This window comes from Pan troglodytes, chromosome 4, assembly GCF_028858775.2.
Source record: "Pan troglodytes isolate AG18354 chromosome 4, NHGRI_mPanTro3-v2.0_pri, whole genome shotgun sequence".
NCBI lineage: Eukaryota > Metazoa > Chordata > Mammalia > Primates > Hominidae > Pan > Pan troglodytes.
The window spans coordinates 80,036,473-80,057,710 of NC_072402.2; the positions used below are offsets into that span (position 1 = coordinate 80,036,473).

General features: G+C 42.2%; 1 protein-coding gene across 4 annotated transcripts in view; it reads right to left on the reverse strand.

Moving 5' to 3' along the window:
• NPR3 (natriuretic peptide receptor 3) overlaps nucleotides 1-20,842 on the reverse strand; it is an 84,236-nt gene extending 63,394 nt beyond the window's left edge. For 2 of the 4 annotated variants that reach the window (XM_526959.9, XM_009449334.5), the window contains exons 1-2: nucleotides 18,268-19,505; nucleotides 5,990-6,112 (exon numbers count right to left, since the gene is read on the reverse strand). In XM_526959.9, the coding sequence (XP_526959.2) occupies nucleotides 5,990-6,112; nucleotides 18,268-19,036 (892 nt within the window). In that variant the 5' untranslated portion in view covers nucleotides 19,037-19,505. Of the gene's footprint in view, nucleotides 1-5,989; nucleotides 6,113-18,267; nucleotides 19,506-20,047 lie in introns of those variants that run through there. The other 2 variants (XM_003310761.7, XM_054685104.2) reach the window with 2 other exon arrangements.
• Nucleotides 20,843-21,238: the final 396 nt, after the last annotated feature.

A 21,238-nucleotide genomic window follows, 5' to 3' on the forward strand; every position in this document is an offset into this window, starting at 1 on the left:
TCCAAACATCACCAGCAATAAGTCATATAGTATGGCTTCTTATGCACTGGTATTATGCAATGAGAGGGACATAACATCACGCCTGCAGTATTCTCACCAAAATACATAAACTCAATCTCATTGTGGAAAAATACCAGATAAATCCAAATTGAAAGACATTCTGCAAAATAATGGGCTCATGAAAAGTGTCAAAGTTAGAATAATCTTCCTTACATCTAAAAAAAATCTTGTTGAAATTTTTGTAAGATATTTATTTAACCTCAATGTAAGAAAAAATTGTCTTCTTTACCATGTTGAGTCTTCCAATTCATGAACAAGGTATGTCTCTCATTAATACAGATTTTTTTATTTCTTTCATTAGTGGTTTCATCAGTGTTTTGTAGTTTTCAGCAAAAAAACTTAGACATTTTTTAATTTACATTTTTTAAGTATTTCTTTTTTGACTAAATGATATTATATTGTTGATTTTGGCATCTACATGTTCATTGCTAGAATATAGAAACACAAGTGATTTTTGTATGTTGAACCTGTATGGTGGGAACTTGCTAAACTCATTAATTAGCTTTAAGGAATTTTTATAGATTATTTGGGATTCTCTACATAGCCATGACATCTGCACAACACAGCAGATTTTTTCTTCTTTTCCAACCTGTATGCTTTTTATTTTCATTTCTTGCCCTGTTTATCTGGCTAGAACCCCCAGTGGCAAATTGAATGAGTAATGAAAGTGAACATCCTTGCTTAGTTTCCTGTATTATGGGAAAAGCATTCAGTCTTTCACCATTAATTGTGATATCAGCTGCGAGGTTTTTGTAGGTGTTCTTTGTCAACCTAAGCAGGTTCCCCTATGTTCCTGGTTTTATACTTTTTTATTTTTTATTTTTAAAATCATGAATGAGTGTTGAATTTTGATAAAAGCTTGTTCTGTATCTATTGATATGATCATGTGACCTTTTTTTTTAACTTCCTTAATTTGATGGATTAAGTTGATTGCTTTTCAAATATACAACCAACTTTGCATCCCTGGGATAAACCCCGCTTGGTCATAGTGAAAACTTTTTTTTTAAGTGTCAAAGTCATGAAAGACAAGGAAAGACTGAGGAACTATCACATACTGGAGGAGATAAAGGAGACGCAACAACTAAATGGCAGTGTGAGATCCTGGATTGGATCCTGGAACAGAAAAAGAACATTAGGAGGAGAAGTGGTAAATTTCAAATAGGCCTGTAGTTTAGTTAGTAATATTGTGCCAATGTTAATTTCCCTGTTTTGATAATTGTACTATGGTTATTTGGTAACATTAGAGGAAGCTTGGTAAAATATGTACAGTCATGCCCCATATAACATTTCAGTCAATGACAAACAACATATATGACAGCAGTCTCAGAATATTATAAAACTGTATTTTTACTATACCTTTTCTATACTTAGATAGAATCTATGTTTAGATACCCAAATACCATCATGCTATAATTGCCTACAGTACTCAGTACAGTAACTTGCTGTATAGGTTTATAGCCTAGGAGCAATAAGCTATACCATGTAGCATAGGTGTGTAGTAAGCTATCTGCCATTTAGGTTTGTATGAAAACCTATGGTGTTCATACAATGATGAAACTGCCTAACCACTCATTTCTCAGAATGTATCTTCATCATTAAGCAACACATAACTGTACACGAAGTCTCTACACAGATTAAGCTTCCTAATCCAAAAGTGGGAAATCCAAAATGTTCCAAAATCCAAAACTTTTTGAGCATCAACATAACAACATAACACCACAAGTGGAAAAATTCCACACCTGACTTCATGTGATAGGTCAAAACACAGGCACACAATATTATTCAGCATCCTCAGGGAAAAAAATAAAATTATCTTTAGGCTATGTTTATAAGGTATATGGAACATAAATGGATTTCATGTTTAGACTTGGGTCCCATCTCCAAGATGTCTCATTTTACATATATATATATATACACACACACACACACACACACAAATATTCCAAAATCCAAATAAAAACTTGGAATCTGAAGCACTTTAATACCAAGAAATTTCAAATAATTGATTTTCAACTTATATTTTTTGCAAGTTTTTTATATCTGAAATTATTTCATTATAGAAGGGTCTTTTAAAGTTGTCCAAAAATTACCTCCAGAAAGAAGTTAGGTGCAAATACAGAGTTGAGCTGTTTTCTTATTTCAAGGAATATTCCTATGGTATCAAAATTGTTATAGAGCATGGAAAACAATGGAAAGTATCTCAATTGATTCTATAAAGCTAATAAGAACCTGATATTAAAATCTGGCAATACTATCCCAAGAAAAAGACTCTTTTTTTTTTTTCTGAGATAGAGTTTCACTCTTGTTGCCCAGGCTGGAGTGCAGTGGCAAGATCTCAGCTCACTGCAACCTCCACCTCCCAGGTTCAAGCAATTCTCATGCCTCAGCCTCCCAAGTAGCTGGGATTATAGGCACGCACCACCATGCCCAGCTAATTTTTGTATTTTTAGTAGAGACGGGGTTTCACCATGTTGGCCAGGCTGGTCTTGAACTCCTGACCTCAGGTAATCCATCTGCCTCAGCCTCCCAAAGTGCTAGCATTAAAGGCATGAGCCACCGCAGTCCAGCTAAAAACTGCTGTTGAATCTCACTCATGAATATAGATCCAAAACCCTAAATAAAACACTAAAAACTTAAACTCAACAATATATCTTTTGAAAAATCATCATGACAAAGTACACTTGATTCCAAGAATGCCATGGTGGCCCAATATTTTAAAATTTATTAAGAGAACAGGTCAAATGCATTTGATATTATTCAATATTCATTTCTGATTTTTAAAATCAGACTTGATAAACTAGGAATAAAAGGATACTTTACCATCTACTTCATGACAGAAGTCAAAATTTAAAGTATCACCCCTGTTATATGATATTATTCTGGAAGTTCTTGCCAATGCAATAAGAAAAGAATAAGAAATAGGATGTTCAACTATCAAAACAGAGAAAAAAACTGTCATTGTTATTTGAAATGATATAAAAACTATTAGAGCAGAGGATTTAATAAGTAGAATTCTTGCAAAATAAATAAACAAGAACTCATTGCTTCTCTACATAAATACCATTCCAAAATACAACAGGAAAAGATCATGATCATAATAACAACCAAAAAACATAAAATACTAAGAACAAACTCAGCAAGAATAATGCACAATATAAATGAGAAAACTGCAAAACTTTGCTTATAAACATAAAAAGAAATTCAATTAAATAAAATAAGGTAAAAGATTATACAGGCTTGACAAGGCTACAGGAAAACAGATAATCACATACTTTGCTGCAAAAGTAAAAATGGACAATATCTATCAAAACCTAAATGGCAGGCAGCATGGTAGCTCATGCTTGTAGTCCCTTTGGATTTTGGGAGGCTGAGGCAGGCAGATCACTTGAGCCCAGGAGTTCGAGCCCAGCCTGGGCAACAAGATGAAACCCTGTCTCTAAAGAAAATAAGAGAAAGTAACCAGGCGTGGTGGCACATGCCTGTAGTCCCAGCTACTCAGGAGGCTGAGGTAGAAGGATCACTTGAGCCCAGGGTGTTGAGGCTACAGTGAGCCAAGATCACGCCACTGTACTCCAGCCTGGGCAACAGGGTGAGATCCTGTCTCAAAAAAAGAAAACAAAACATTAAATGCACATAACCTTTGAGCCAACAATTCCACTTCTAGAAATTTATTTTACAGATAATATATATGTATAAATATGTGAGAGAGAAAGTGTATGTGCGTATGTACACTCAACACAGCATTGTTCTTAATAGCAAAAAGCTGGGAACAACATCAATATTGAAAAATAAGACTTATAAAAGATGACTATCAACATTATAAAAGAACATGTAGCCATACCATAAATAGTATGATCAATATATTGAAGAATATTTTTGTAAAACATGTATTTATAAAATAGGCAGGATGTACATACTTCCAAAAATTATCAGTGTACTTTTGTCTGCGTGGCAGAATTATGGTAACTTGTTTTCTTTCCTGTGCTTTTCTATGTTTTCTAAATTGTCTACAATACTCATGTATTGTAATTAACAGGGAAAAGTAATAAAAGCTTTATCTGTGGATAAGAGGAATTCTAGTACCTAACATTTGTATCAGGTACTTGCCAGACCTAATGCCTCTAAATTCACATGCACTGCCTCTAAACTCTGTATTTGTAGTTGCCAACTTGCAAAATTCAGCGTACATGTTTTTCATTTTCACCAGTTTCTACCACTATTTCAATGAACTCAACCCTGCAGCCCATAGTAAAACTACATTCTGATCTTGAGTGAAGAAGTGAAAGCATCACTCTGCTTGTGTAAAACAGAGGGGAAAAGACCATCATGGCAGGAAGGAGGGCAAACTAGGGTGTTTATCTTGCAAGCCTCAAATCTCTAATTTTATCCACTACAGGAAGCAGTGGCTACTTTTGTTTCATCAACTTTTCTTTATCTCCATGATAAGCGTGTTTTATTATCTGTATATGCACAATGATGTACTGCTCCAGTAAGCCAGGATATCAGGGCAGGAAACCGGGGAGTATGTTTTAAGGTTTAGATCCTGTCCAACTATATCTCATTAGCAAGAACTGGGAAGTGAAGCTCAGTATAAACATGCCATTTGTGATATACACACTTACACTTCCCCTACAACTGCTCCGCTCTGAGCAGCCAGCATGCAGCGTTTGAGAAAATGTTCTGTAGCCCGATGCTGTCTGCTTCAGAGAGAGCCCTAACCACATTTGGGGGAGAAATGTCTTGTACCTGTTATCTTTATGATCTCCTTAAACACCCTCCATGACAGGAACCCTGCAAACTTCCCCAGATTCATTATAGGGAATTAAATGCTTTCAACTCTATACATTGGTGGTTCACAACTTCTGTATAGGAGAGGTTTAAGGTGCAGTAATCTGGAAGAAAGAGGGGACTGGGAGCAGTGGCTTTCAAATGATTTGTACCTCAATTTGCAGTAACAGTTATTTTATTTCACACTGTGACCCACTGTAAACATAGGTGTAACATGCACATATACACACAAATGTGCAATAATATTACTAAAGTAAAAGCTTTCTAAAACAATACACATGCTAAGTGTGACACACCTTTACCTATTCAGTAGTGTTATGTTCTAGTCTATTCCATTCTATTAAAAATTCTGCCCAAATCTCACTGAAATTATTCTGATCATGATGGTATCATGATGATTGCAATGTGCAGTTGGAAAAGCACTGGACAAGAGGTCTTTGGGGCCTGGATTTATGACCATTTGGAGTGTAGGAGTGGGCTACGCTCATACCCAGACAGGTGTCTTGACATCATAGGTACATGGTATCTTTTTGCTCTAATTGAATTGTTGGAGATGAAGCAAATTCAAGAAATTTTTGAGAAGCTGTAGGAGTGTTCAGAGTCACAAATTTCCAAAATCGCATTTATGGAAATCACATTTATGGACATAATTCAAATTTCTGAATCTTTCTCACAACCCTCTTGTTTTTTATTTTAACTTTTACTCTAGATACAAGGGGTACATGTGCAGATTTGTTACATGGGAATATTGCGTGATGCTGGGGTTTGGAGTATGGATCCCATCACCCAGGTGGTGAACGTAGTACCCAACAGGGTTTTTTAACCCACCCCCACCACCCCTAGAAGTCCCCAGTGTCTATTGTTCCCATGTTTATGTCCGTATTTGCTCAATGTTTAGCTCCCACTTATAAGTGAGAGCATGCAGTGTTTGATTTTCTGTTCCTGCATTAATTTGTTTGGATCATGGCCTCCAGCTCCATTAATGTTGCTGCAAAGGACATGATTCCATTGTTTTATAAAGCTGCATAGTATTCCATGGTGTTTATGTACCACATATTATTTATCCAACCCACCATTCATGGGCATCTGACAATCTCTCTTGGAACCCTAGCAGAGGAGGGGAAAGTGGAAGCAGAGTTACCATAGGAAGAGCTGTTGAAGAGCTCAATGTTGAAGAAGGCGTAGTCTCCACTGGTCATGCCATGCCTGTGCGCCACCAGCATGATGCTCCGGATGGTGTCACTGCTCGCACACATGATCACCACTAGGGGAGGAACAAACAACACACATGAGGCACCCCTTTGCAGAGCACTTCGAGTATGCTGACACCAGTAAGGGACATCTGACAAGGAACGGGATACTTATATGGCCCTGAAGTATCTCCTCACAATCACTTGTTAACTACAAATGGACCATGGAGGAACCTAGCAGACGCCTCCATAACCAAGAGATGGAAGCCAACATCACCAACCATGGGAACACAGACTCATGAGACACCTGGAATAACACTTTGAGGACCAAAAATGTCCAGATAGGCAGCCTACATCTAATCAGAAGGTGGCAGCCACAAACCCAACTTGGGGGATGGTCTGTAGAAAATCGGCCTATGCTCTTTAAAATGGTCAATTTTAAGAACAACAAAGACAGGCTGAAGAGACATTCTAGACTGAACAAGGCTTAAAGGAATAGGCAACTGACTGCAACGTGTGATGCTGGATTGGATTCTGGACCTTAAAATAAATACATACATATATACATAAATGTTTTGCTATAAAGGGCATTATGAAGATGACTGGTGAAATTTGAATAAGTTCCATACACTAGATAATAGAACTCTGTTTGTGTTAAAGTTCTTACTTTTCATAATTATGCTGTGGTTATGTAAGTAAACATTCTTGTTCTTAGGAAGTACACAGTTGAATGTTTAGGGGTAAATAAGCATGATTCTGTACTTTTGAATGGTTCATAACAAGTATTATCTGTGTGTGTATGTATATGTACACATATATTGATTGATTGATAGATGATAGGTAGATGGGTAGAAAAGAGGAGAAGAAAGGAAGGGAGAGGAGGGGAGAGGAGAGGAGGTGAGAGGAGGGGAGAAGAGGGGAGAAGAGGAGAGAGGGACAGGGAGATACTTGAAATCATAAATCAAATGTGGCAAAATATTAACAATTGATCAAACTCTAAATGAAGCTTTTACAGACCAGTTCTTTATACTTTCTTACATCTTTTCCAAAAGTGCAAGATTATTTCAAAATAAAGTTCTTTTAAAAAAAACTGCATCAAATAAATCACCAGATTTGCCAGATATAAGATAGTGAAAATTGTCAACTGCTTTTTATACTTAATAGCATGGTAAATGCATTGTCCTGAAAAAGCAAACTTAATGATTTTAGAGAGAACATTCACTTAGCAAATCAGAGGATTCAGAGGGTGCTACAAGCTTTCTGCTGTTTGAATTTTAAAACATTATTTTCAGGTTGTCTCAACATACGTAAGAAATCGTTTGTAAGATTCCAGGTATCTCTCTCATGTTCTCTCAGTTTATATCCACACTGTTGGATTCAAGAGGCTTCACACAACTCGAACGCCTCTCGAATTGGATATCGTTGCCTACCACATAAGGGCTACACAGCCTAGAATGAAGTAGGGCTTGACCATTACCCAGTCTATTTGATCCCTGTTGATAGACCCAGGTCTCCATGACCGGTACCACTGTGTTTTGCTGCACACATACTGTGCAAAGAGACCTGGAGAGACCTGGGTGCTATAAACCGCATTATCACGATGCATGCCAGCCCTCCAAGATGTGTATGTTCTTTGTAAAAGCATGGGTGCTGAAAGACATAAAACAAACTTCAGGCTATGCCAAAGCGGCCTTGGCAACCTGCATGGAGGTTGGGTTCTTGTTGATATTTAGTTTACTGCGCACGTTAATTCAGTGTTAGATCATGACTCTGACATTTCATACCCCAAAAGGGCTCGGTGTACAGCATAAAATCTCTAGAGAAAAAGTTCTTAAAACAATACAAATATTAAAGTCTACAACTATGGGAGTAGGTGTTGCTTCTGCCTGAAAGTATAGGTATACATTTGGAATAAATAATCAATTCCAAGATGCCTCAGTAAGAAAGTTTTCAAAGAAACTCCTAATTATTTGTTATGACTTAGACCCTTGTTTTACCTCTGATTTGATTCTAGCCTCTTAAATGAACAAAGAGCCAAGGTGTCCCATAAAACATTCAACAAGGGACTGAGGCTGGACAAGTTTGAAGAATGTGGATTCCAAGAGTGGATGTCTCCAGGAGGTTCCAGGAAGTTCTGGCTGACTGGCCACCAAGCAGCCCTCATCATTTTTCGATCAAGTGATCATAGTCCAGGGTCTGGCTCTCAGTCCCAAGATGCAGAACCTGATTCTGTCAACATATAGAGAGTAGAGTCATTGCTTAGGAGCAAGTTTCCAATAACCTAACTCAGATATGTATAGGTAATCTGAAATGCATACTGTTTAAATTCAATGAGGTCCAGGATGGTTATGAATATATTTGTGTCAACATGCCCTGTACCTGAGCATGCTAACTGGAGAGACAAATTATAAGCAGTAGGATGCAAGTAAGGATGAAATCAGAATCAGGGAGGCCAGTAGAGGATTCAGATGTCAAAGGCACCAGAACTTGATGACCCTAGGCATCCATCTAAGAGATATACCTGGTCCAGGACCAAACAGGCAGGGTCCAAGGACCAGAGGACAAGCTTTCCTAAACTTTGCCTGAAGTTTCCCTAAACATTGGCTTCTGTGGCACTTTTTTTTTCTATTTTTACATTCCTGGCCCATCTCCTTCTCTCTCTTCCTGCTATGGTTTGGTTGTGTCCCCCAGATTTCATGTGTTGGAAACTTAATGCTCAAAATCATTTGTTGGTGGTATTTGGAGATGGGGCCTTCGGTAGATACTTATGATTAGATAAGGTCATCAGGTTGGGTCCCCTAAGATGGGACTGGCAGTTTAGAAGAAGAGGAGGAGAGACCTGAGCTGGCACACATTTGCTCTCTCACCATGTGATGCCCTTCATAGTGTTATGACACAGCAAGAAGGTCCTCACCAGATGCCAGCACCATGCTCTTGGACTTCCTAGCCTCTAGAACCATAAGCTAAATAAACTTCTTTTTTTTACAAATTATGCAGTCTGTGGCATTTTGTCATAGCAACAGAAAACAAACTAAGACATACCCCACCACCACCAAGTCCTTCTGATGGACACATTCTTTGTTTTCTTTTCTGTTGTTATTTTGTTTGCTGGTTCATTTGTTTGGAGACAGACTCTCACTCTGTCACACGGACAAGAGTGCAGTGGCTCAGTCTTAGCTCACTGCAACCTCCATCTCCTGGGCTCAAGCGATCCTCCCACCTCAGCACCTCCCAAGTAACTGAGACTACAGGTGCATGTTACCACACCCGGCTAATTTTCGTTCTTTTTGTATAGATAGAGTTTTGTCATGTTGGCCAGGCTAAGTGATCGGCCCACCGTGGGCCTCCCAAAGTGCTGAGATTACAGGCATGAGCCACCACGCCCAGCCTACCTTCTTTCTGTAAATGTTAGTAGCCACTTAGACTGAGCAAAAGAGACATAGAGTGGCACTGTGTCTATCTAAGCAGATTTTGATTATTTTAGATCTTATCCATTTTGTGTTGGCCATGTGATTTAAGATTCAAAAGGAAGCCCTAATTTCCAAGTTCATGAGCAGAGCACTGTCTTTCTTGAATGAACCAAACCCATAATGCACATTATCATCCAGTTTCAGTTCAAACTGGAGCAAGCACCTAATGACAGTTGCAAAGTAGTCAGAGTGCATGATCCTAGATTTTTATGATGCTCCCCAATCTCTTAGGGTTGTCTCACTCATGCCTAATTGAACAGCAAGTATTTTTAGTAACTTGCCTTTATATAATCAAAAGGTTTAGAACAATTTTAATTAAAATAACTTTCTTTTCCTGCTTATGTTTCATCAATTTATATAATAACTAATTAAATTACATATTTATCATAATAAGCACAACCAGCATCAACAGATTTGTGGACAACTCTTAGAAAGTACATGAAGAAGTATGAGAAGTGTGCAGCATATTCAGGAGAACTATACTAGCTGCCAGCACCTACCAACAGGTGATAAGATTTATAGAGAACAGAGGACATCAGCTAATCCTGCGACCTGCATAAGTGGAGGTTAATTAAGGCAGTTTTTGTTGTATCTCAGTATAGTTAATATATAAATATTAATTTTGGGTCACATTGTTAAAATTCTAAAAGAGGGAATGATGGTGTAACTGTAACTTTATGTATAGACTTTTCTTCATTCTACTCTATTTCCTCCTCCTTGCCAAAGAACTTTCAATGTTCCATGCCACCCTCCATCATCTGGTTCCCACAGTGACTTCTGTAAATGGCTTCTCACTATTGCATCATGTTCTTGCAATCACTCTAAGAACAGCAGAGAGAAATGCAAAGAGGTAGCTATAGAAGTCAATTCAGAGAATCAAAAACATTCCAGGTAGTATCCCTGAATTGGGGGAATACTTATTTCCAAAATCTCAAGTTTTCATTGGGAGAAACCTCTAATGTGCTAACATTTCTCATCTCTCAATGTGCTTTCATTTACACTCCCCTCACCCCCAACAAGAGGAAAAGAAGTGAAATGTCTGATTGTTGAGCCTAAAACTGAGTATGCTGGCTCAGTCTTTTCTTCCCTCTTCTTTGGGTTGTGGCTGTTTGCAGAAAGCACACATCATGGGCTTCTTTTGTCACATGGTCAAGAGTTAGCAGGGGAGATTTGCAGCTAAATGGCACTATATGTGATTTAATAGATATTCCTGCTTAATTCTGGGAGGAAGTAATAGCAAGCAGGCCCTTTTGGAAATAGATCTAAATCCATGTTCAACTGCTTTTATCAATAATAAGGATATATTCATATTCTCCATCTGGTTACTGTACCCATCTTCCAGTTAATTACAAATTTAGAAGGAAAAGAGGGATATCACTGCATGGAAGCAAAGCAGAGTATGCCATGTCCTGCACACTGAAAATGTGATACCAAAAATGAAAAACTCAACAGTAACTTTAAAAGTGGCCAAGGAAATATCCAAACAAGATGAATTACAAAAAAAAAACAACAACAACATAGGTGGTAAATAGAAGGTAAGAAAAGTAGAAGATCAATCCAAGAGGTCTAGCATCCAAATAAGAAAGAAACCTAGAAATAGGAAATAGAGAAAATGAAAAGGACACAATTATCACAGAAATAACTTAAGAAGTATTCCCAGAATTAAAAGATATGAGTTTCTGGATAAAAGAGGCCTATTGAGTACATAAGGAAGAGACGAAGATTCTAAAAAATTTCCAGGAAAGCAAAGCAATAACTATAAGTTCAGAATCCAAACTGATTCCAGCTTTCTAATAGCAATGTTAGAATTTTGAAGACAGTAAAGCAATACTGTCATATTTCAAGGGAAAATTATTTCCAACCTAGAATACTATAACTATGTGTAAATGTATGATGAAAATTTTTCAATCACAAAACCTCTCAAAATTTAGGCCTTATTCATCCTTTCTCAGAAAGCTCTTGGAGGATGTGCTCCAACAAAACAAAAACATAATCAAAAAAGAGAAACACACAGGGATCTAGCTCAACAGAGAGGTGATGGAAGTCCCAGGAGGATGTTGAAGAACCCAGAGTGGCAATTGTGCAAAATACCTAGAAAATAACTGGGATGCAAGGCAGATTCAACATACGCAAATCAATAAATGTAATTGATCACATAAACAGAATCAACAACAAAAACCACACGATTATCTCAATAGATGCAGAAAAGGCCTTCGATAAAATTCAACAGCCCTTCATGCTAAAAACTCTCAATAAACTAGGTATTGATGGAATGTATCTCAAAATACTAAGAGCTATTTATGACAAACCCATAGCCAATAGCATACTGAATGGGCAAAAACTGGAAGCAGTTTTTCCCTTTGAAAACTGGCATAAGACAAGGATGCCCTCTCTCACCACTCCTATTCAACATAGTGTTGGAAGTTCTGGCCAGGGCAATCAGGCAGGAGAAAGAAATAAAGGGTATTCAATTAGGAAATGAGGAAGTCAAATTGTCCCTGTTTGCAGATGACATGACTGTATATTTAGAAAACCCCATTGTCTCAGCCCAAAATCTCCTTAAGCTGATAAGCAACTTCAGCAAAGTCTCAGGATACAAAATCAATGTGCAAAAATCACAAGCATTCCTATACAACATTAACAGACAAACAGAGAGCCAAATCATAAGTGAACTCCCATTCACAATTGCTACAAAGAGAATAAAATACCTAGGAATCCAACTTACAGGGGATGTGAAGGACCTCTTCAGCAACTACAAACCACTGCTCAATGAAAATAAAATAAAACAAAATAGGACACAAACAAATGAAAGAATATTCCATGCTCATGGATAGGAAGAATCAATATCATGAAAATGGCCATATTGCCCAAAGTAATTTATAGATTCAATGCCATCCCCATCAAGCTACCAATGACTTTCATCACAGAATTGGAAAAAACTACTTTAAAGTTCATATGGAACCAAAAAAGAGCTGGCATTGCCAAGACAATCCTAAGCATAAAGAACAAAGTTATAGGCATCATGCTACCTGACTTCAAACTATACTACAAGGCTACAGTAACCAAAACAGCATGGCACCAGTACCAAAACAAATATATAGACCAATGGAACAGAACAGAGGCCTCAGAAACAATGCCACACCATCTACAACCATCTGACAAAACGAGAAATGGGGAAAGAATTCCCTATTTAATAAATGGTGCTGGGAAAACTGGCTAGCCATAAGTAGAAAGCTGAAACTGGATCCCTTTCTTACACCTTATACAAAAATTAATTCAAGATGGATTAAAGACTTAAATGTTAAACCTAAAACCATAAAAACCCTAGAAGAAAACTTAGGCAATACCTTTCAGGACATAAGCATGGGCAAGGACTTCATGACTGAAACACCAAAGACAAGGGCAACAAAAGCCAAAATAGATAAATGGGATCTAATTAAACTAAAGAGCTTCTGCACAGCAAAAGAAACTATCATCAGAGTGAACAGGCAACCTAGAGAATGGGAGAAAATTTTTGCAATCTACCCATCTGACAAAGGGTTAATATCCAGAATCTACAAAGAACTCAGACAAATTTGCAAGAAAAAAACAAACAATCCCATCAGAAAGTAGGCAAAGGATATGAACAGACACTTCTCAAAGGAAGACATTTATGCAGCCAACAGACACATGAAAAAATGCTCATCTTCACTGGTCATCAGAGAAATGCAAATCAAAAACACAATGAGATACCATCTCATGCCAGTTAGAATGGCAATCATTAAAAAGTCAGGAAACAACAGATGCTGGAGAGGATGTGGAGAAATAGGAACACTTTTACACTGTTGGTGGGAGTGTAAATTAGTTCAACCATTGTGGAAGACAGTGTGGCAATTCCTCAAGGATCTAGAACTAGAATTCTCATTTGACCCAGCAATCCCATTACTGGGTATATACCCAAAGGATTATAAATCATGCTGCTATAAAGACACATGCACATGTATATTTATTGTGGCACTATTCACAATAGCAAAGACTTGGAACCAACTCAAATGTCCATCAGTGACAGACTGGATTAAGAAAATGTGGCACATATACATCATGGAATACTATGCAGCCACAAAAAGGCTGAGTTCATGTCCTTTGCAGGGAAATGGATGAAGCTGGAAACCATCATTCTCAGCAAACTATCCCAAGGACAGAAAACCAAAAACCACATGTTCTCACTCATAGGTGGGAACTGAACAATGAGATCACTTGGACACAGGGTGGGAAACATCACACACCGGGGCCTGTCAGGGGGTGGGGGGTGGGGGGGTTGGGGGAGGGATAGCATTAAGAGAAATACCCAATGTAAATGATGACTTGATGGGTGCAGCAAACCAACATGGCACATGTATACCTATGTATCAAACCTGCACGTTGTGCACATGTACCCTAGAACTTAAAGTATAATAATAAAAAAACACTCAGGAGATTTAAAATAAAGAATTAGAAGATTATTTAATTATAAATCCATAGGAAATTAAGCAAATAAACAAAAACAGACTGTTTTAACTCCAAGGAAAATAGGTAGGGGAAAAAAAGGAAATGTCAACGTAGAAGCCTATGTGACTTAACCTTAAATATCATTTAGAAAGTAATGATAATATTTGTACTGAATACTGAACTAACTAAAAAATATTGTGTAAGAGATGGGGTCTAGCTATGTTGCCCAGGCTGGAATGCAGTGGCTATTCAAATAGGGCAATCCATAGCCTCAAACTCTTGGACTCAAGCAATCCTCCTGCCTCAGCCTACTGAGAAAAATTTTGGCACAACCATATTGGAAAGATGACTGGAAAGAAAGCTTGCCTGTGTGATTAACAGGCAGTAGAATGATCAAGAAGAGAATTTTCTTCCACTGGGATTCCAACAGATAAGACCTAAAACTGAAAAAAAAAAAAAAAGTAGCATGTTATTAAGAGATATGAAGGCCAATACCTACAGGAAGAGCTAACAAGAATTGAGAGTGAAAAATGGAGAGTAGGAGACACGAAACTTTTTCTCCTCATAAACCTTGTGTAGTTTTCTCACTTTCTATAGCTGTACAACTAAATTTTGGTAAAAAGTAAATCTAACTTTTTTCAAAAAAGATTTCTCTCTGGCTGTTTCTACACTCCATAGCAATGGATATTGTTTGCAAAATGGAGATTGCATCTTTATTTCTGTTGTTCATAAAGCTCCATCTACTCCAAAGGCCTTTAGAATTTCCACACTGCAGCCTACAAAGCTCCTTTTTTCCCCTGCTGTGTTAGTTATTTTACACTTATCATGGGTTCTTTCCTTAAAAATGCTGCTGATTGACCACTTGGTCATTTACCCCAGACTAATTCTAAAAATAAATGATTCTTGTATTGATTAAATACTGTTATCTCTATCTCTACAGACTGTATAATGTTGTACAGTCATTATGCAGGCCCAGATTAATGACATACTAATAACTAAAAGGATAAAACTACAGTTCTTCACATAAAAACATTTGCGTTAGGATACTTCTAGTTCTGCATCATATAAAGTGCATCGACAAAACAACTACTGGCTTGTATTGCTTGAAAAAATTATTTCTAAGCCTGTCTTTTTAAAACTAAATTTATTGTTAAGTGTGTGGAATATTGAGGGCAGTAGCTGGCTGTGTAAGTGAATCTATTTTAAACAAAGATAATTGTTTTTAAAAATAATATATGCTCAGGTCTGTTTATTTTAGTGGCATTAGCGAAAGACATGACAGGAAAAAAAAAGATTTTAAATTATTGACTTAGATGGTAAATCCTTAAAATGAAGGAATAATTGATGCCCCTTAGTTTTTCTTTCTACCGTATGCCATGTGAAATTTTAGTCGCATTATTGTTTGAGATGCTGGCACGGTCAGTTTTTTACTTGTTCAAACATTTGTGATTTGGTTTTAAAGAGAAACTTAAGTCCAAAAAAAAAGTAATACCAATGTTCTCACCAAAAGAGGGAGGAATTCTCTCTACTTTAATTCATAATACTTAATAGGGAATTTTCAAAAGCAAAAATACTGTCAGTTGCATTTTCACACTTGGGTGAGAATATCAGTTTGAAGAGGCCTGATTCTCACCCCACACATTGTTTCACAGAGAAGAAAACTCACATAAGGAGGCCAGCCAAATCCAGAGGCATCTGCATCTCAGCCCAGGGTTCTTTCCCATGGCATGGCCTCACCCTTGGGGTAAAGGTGATTATCATCATATATAAAATAATAACTACAATGAAACCGCACTTTTATTGAGCACTTCGTATTCTTCTGGCACTGCTCCCAGGCATTCCTGGGTTAGCTTCTGTAACCCTCACAGTTTCCCAAAGACGTGGGTGCTCTGACTACCCCCACTTTACCTAAGGAGCTCGAGGTACAGAGGTTTCATAGCAGTCCAAGATCTCCCAGCCGGTGACTGAGCCAGAAACTTCACTGCAACCATGTACCGAAGCCCTATTTAATACATTAACTGCTTACGGTAAAGTAACTGTGTTACTTCAATGTATTTTTTAAAGGTCCCCTAAGAGAGCTTTGATATCAAGTAACTTTTTCCCTTGAGTGTAAGGAATTTCGGGGTGGAAGGATGATTAGAGGCGATTGGAGGACGATTAGAGGAGAAACTGTTTTGTTTCATATTTCTAAATATCTGCCAGGTCACTGTTGGAAATACTTTTTAGAGTAAGAATTGTAAAATCCTAACCTTATCACTTGTAAAATATACAGGTCAGTTAAGCAAACTTTCACCCCTCAATGCAAACTTGGAAAAAAAAAAAAAAGCAAAGAGACTTCGGAACGTCTATGAGGCTTTTGGAATTAAAAAATAATTCTTACAGCCGACTGCAGCCCTAGTCCTCAGAAGCCCGGGGCGCACCAGTCCCCAGGCCCACCAGGGCACTGCTGTCCGCCCAGCCCCAGGCCTCAGCCACCACTGTGAGGGTGAGGGGCCCCGGGGCCGCGATCTGCCCTCCTCTGGTCTCACACATGCCCTTGGTTTTGTATCCCAGGCCACGTGCGCCGGGGCAGCCGCTGACATTGGGATCTACAGGGTAGTGACATTACGGAGGAGTCAGCAAACCGCGGATCTCGCCCATAGGGGGACACACCCCCAGTCCCAGCCCGCCTTGGGAAGTCTCTGACTTCTAGCGCCTAGCCCTCGAAAGCCGAGAACTGGAGAAGCAGGTTCCGGGAGCCATAGCAGCCCGGGGCGCAGACACCCCCGTGGAGGCTGCAGTAACCTGGCGACTGGGACTTGGGAGTGTAGATGTGGGTTCCTTGCCGAGGCGTGGCAGGCGTGGCAAGTCCGCAGCCGTTGGACACACGTGCCCTTTTTCATAATCGGCAAAGCCTGCGCCCCGCCTGCTTGGCTGGTAGGAATTCGGCACAGACAGCCTGGAGTTCCAGAGCTCAAAATTTGGCCATGCATTCCCACTGTCAAACACCTCTCGCCTCTTTGCTCTAAAGGGTGAGTCCGAGGTGGCCAAGATGGCAAGGCGGTGACAGCAGCGCCATTATCGATGGCTTCTCTGTCCACTCTCACCTGTTCCTGGGGCCCTCGGCCTCAGGTTGCGCTGTCCCCTACGACCAGCGCCCAGGTGCTCGGCCATGCCAAGTTGTGGACTAGCCCGGCGCCTGGCTCAACTCCGCTCCCCTTCGGTCTCATCCGCGTGGCACTGGGGTCTCGGGGAGCTTTGCCGGGATTGCACCACTCACATTCCAGGCGCGTGAGCGCCAAGGGGGAGCAGAGACGGGATTCCCTCATCGCAGTGCTCCTAATCCCTGACTAGAGGGAGGAGGGATCGGCGCTATACCGGCATCTCAATCAGCCTTCCCTCAGATTCTACCCTACCGTAAAATGGGCCACACTGGCGATTACACGTCCGCGTCCACCCGCTCCCCGAAGCCATAGCCACCATCCTCAGCCTCGAGCTCTTTGTCCAGTTTGGGTTTTATTCCAACACCCAAAGACCCATGGAGAAAACTTGGGGGACAGGTGGAAAGAAGGTTCAGCGCTCGTTTCTTCAAAAGGCACTCCCGCAAAGCTTAGCTCTGGGCGCATTAGAGACTGCGTTGCAGAACACGCTGGGAGAAGTGAGTGTCGCCAGAATTCAGACACACAGGGGCATTTTTGGTGGAAACCACAGAAGCTCGTTTATAAGGGGCTGGAAGGGAAATGAAAGGAATGAGAAGAGTGATTCAACAAGCCTTTAAAAGAAACCTGGGGTCTGTGGAAACAACAGTCAGAGAAACCCCAAGAGCGGGCGAGCTAAGTGGCGACGCCTGGCTGCGAGGCGTCCGCGGACGCTTCCGCACTAAGTGGGGGCGCACGCTGGCAAAGGACTGGGGAACAAGTTCTTTCCGCCTCGGATGCTTCAGACCCTGGATGGAGCCAGGCACTGGGAGTGCGCCCCCTAATCACCAGCCCGGCGCTGGCAAAGTAGAAACTGGGAAGAAAATACATCCAAGTGTTTGACAGCACCTGTTGGACCTGGGCACGCAGGAGCTGCAGACGCCCTCCCCTCCAACCCCTTCACCTCCCTGGGACCCTCTACGTACACAGCGATGGGCGGTCGTCAAATGTTGTCGCAGCCACACAGCGCATACCTGAACGAGTGCCTGCGCGCACCCGACCTCAGCGCCGCAGGGGGGAGTGGGGTCTGCAGAGTGGACGAGTGTGCAGGGAGAGCCGCGGAGAGCGGTTGGGTTAGGGCCCGGGGCCCGGGGCCCGGGACGCGCCCCTGCTCACCTCTCTCACTGGCCTGGATATTGCGCACGATGTCTTCCAGATCCAAGTCTTTGGTCTCGTCGAAACTGTAGATGGACGTGTGCAAACCCTCCTCCTGGAAGACCTCGTGGACCCCCTCGAGGGTGAAGTAGCAGTTCCGCTCCAGCTTGTCGTCGCTGTAGACCAGTGCAGCGCGGCTCCAGTGGTGGTGGCGGAACAGGGCGAGCATCATCTCGCCCATCTTGGCGTAGGCGGGCGCCACGCGCGTGAGGTGCGAGTACTCAGAGTCCTTGTGCTGGAAGCCAGCGGCCAGCGCCCCAGCCGACAGCATGGGCAGGTCCCAGTGCGATGCAAGCCGGGCCACTGGCGCTGCTGCATACTCGCACACTGGCCCCAGGATAAGGTCCGGCTTGGCGCCCCGCGCCGCCGCCACGCGGTCCACCAAGCTGAAGAGCGCACGGTTCCCACAGTCTGAATCCTCGTAAGCCACCTGGAAGCGAGTGCCCGGCGGCAGAAGCCGCCTCCCAGTCCCGTTGCCCTCCACGCTGCGCAGAGCATACTCGATGGCCGGCCGCACCCGGGTGAGTGAAAACAAGTACGAGTCATCCTGGGGCAGTAACACCAGCACCTCGATCTTCTGTGGCGGCAGCGCCTCTCTCTCCTGGCGTCCGCCGCCTATGCCCGCGCCACCGCCGCCGCCGCCAACGCCACCGCCACCGGTGCCGCTGGCCAGCAACGCCCAGCCGAGTAGTACGCACGGGGAGAAAGTGAGCACCAGCAGAGACGGCATCGTGCCGCAAGAAAGAGCTTGCCCTCGCCGCCGCCGACTCGCCCTCTGCCCCCCACCCACCCTTCCTTTTTCCTCCCCACTCTTCTCTCCAAGGTCCCTGCGCCCCCTTGGGCGCTTTAACAAAATAGAATACCCCCTTCACTAATGCGCCAAAAGATAGAGAGGAAGCGTCCTTCTCTGCAATGTCACTAGTTTTTCTTAAAAAAAAAAAAAAGAAAAGAAAAGAAAAGAAAAAGAAAAAGTTCACCGGGTGTAAACCTGTGCGTCTGTAATATACATATATATATACTTGTATATATTCGCCCTCCGTTTATACATATACTATTTTGCTTAGAGGTGGCTTCTTATTTGGGCGTTGCTAAGGTTGCTTTTGAAAGCGTTTTTGTAGAAGAAAAAAAAAGTTAGACTTGTCCAAGTGTTTGTAATTGACGGTGCATCTCCCTCGCATTTGATCTCATTGATTCGCGCCGGTTCCTGGATCCATAGCCCGCGTTTAAATAGCGTGGCAGCGGCTGAGCGTGTTACCACACATGGCGCGCCGAGGCCGGGCTTGTATTTCCAGCGGGTGGGGTGGGTGGGGGTGGGGAGATGTGGAGGCTGGGCTGGGGGAGTCTCTCATTAACATTCTTACATCAGGGCTCCTCCCTGCACCCCTTCACTACCCATCGCGCCCCTGTCCCTAACCACCACTCCCCGCAGGCCCTCTGCCTTTTCCTTAAAGCTGAAATCGCCCACGTCTGCACCGGCAAGAGCCCCCACCACGCCGCGTGCCTGTGCGATCCCCGCCTCTCCCTTGCCACGCTCTCCAGCTCCTGGCTTCAAAAAAGGAAACGTGCTTTAAAGTAGAGAAATGCACGCGCGCATGCACACACATACACACACACACACACACACATATACACACACACACCGTGCAAAAAAAAAAAAAAAAAAAAACAGGACTAGGGGAAAGGGATGGTTCTAGAAATTGTGGTTTCGGTGCAAAAATCCTTAGGTGCCGCTTGCTCTCACCTTTCTCGTTCTGGCCACATTCCCTCCTGAAGCACCGACGCGGGGCGAGCACCTGACCTTCCTGGTCCCTCGGCGCAAGGTCAGGGAACAAGGACCAAGGTCCCAGTGCAGATGGCTCCATCGCGGACCTGGTGTGCCCGGCTGGCCCGGGCGTCACCTACACCCCGCCTTCCTCAGCCCCGCGCCAGCCCCCTACCGCTGGGCCACGCAGGTTTGCGCTGGAATCGCAGCGGTGCCGGGGACACAGTGTCCCAGCTCACGGACCCTCTGTCAGCGCACTGAGAGCGGGAAAGTGAAACTTGTTGCTCCCAAAGGCGAGGGAATGGTTCAACTTCTGGAGGTGTCACAAAGCTTGGAAAGCATCCCCAAAGCGTCCTCGGGGTTTTGTTTGCTAAACCAGGTACCTAAATAAAGGGACTGTCTTTCCCAAAACGTTCCCGGTAGGTCCCCCGGGTACGACACACGCTCCCCTCCAACCTGAGTGCTCAAAGATCCAACCGCTCCTTCTCTGGAGCGCTTGAGGCACTGTGCTGGGGTTCCGCGACTCCAAGAAAGGTCCTGCCTCGGAGACCCAGTCCTTCCACAGCAGCGGTGGAGACCGGAGGGAAGCGGCTCTGGAGAAGTCCGTGACCAGAGGAGCATCGCGGGAGTCCGCCGCGCGGCGGGGCGGGTCAAAATGGAACTGGACCTTCTGTGCCTACTGCAGCCAAGTCATTTGCAATGTGAACGGGCTACACTGGGCGGGAGAATTCTGACAATTAAGTCCCGCACATTTAAATACATTGAAAATGTGTTAAAATGGTCTTTCATTTGACTAGGCGTCCGTGTCCACAAATTTCTTTTAGTCTCAGACCGACGCCCTCTTTCGGCAGAAACTTGCACCCGACTCAATCCGGGTGCCGCAGTCCCAGACGCTGCGTTTTTTACTCTGAGGCCTTAACGCGCTCTGGTTCTCACTTGCGACGGTGAAAAGGCAAACTGGGGTTTCTGGGGATATGGCAACTTCTGACGTCAGCGCTCGCCTCCCTTAACAGCACTCTCCTTATCGCTGTTTCTGGAACCGTCAATGTGATTATGGGTAATGTTTCAGCTTCTGGGTCATTTATATTTCAGCTTATGCACTGTGATTCCGAAATCTTCACTGTTAAGTAGGAGCTTCTAATTCCTGCGAGAATTTCCATTTATTTAATT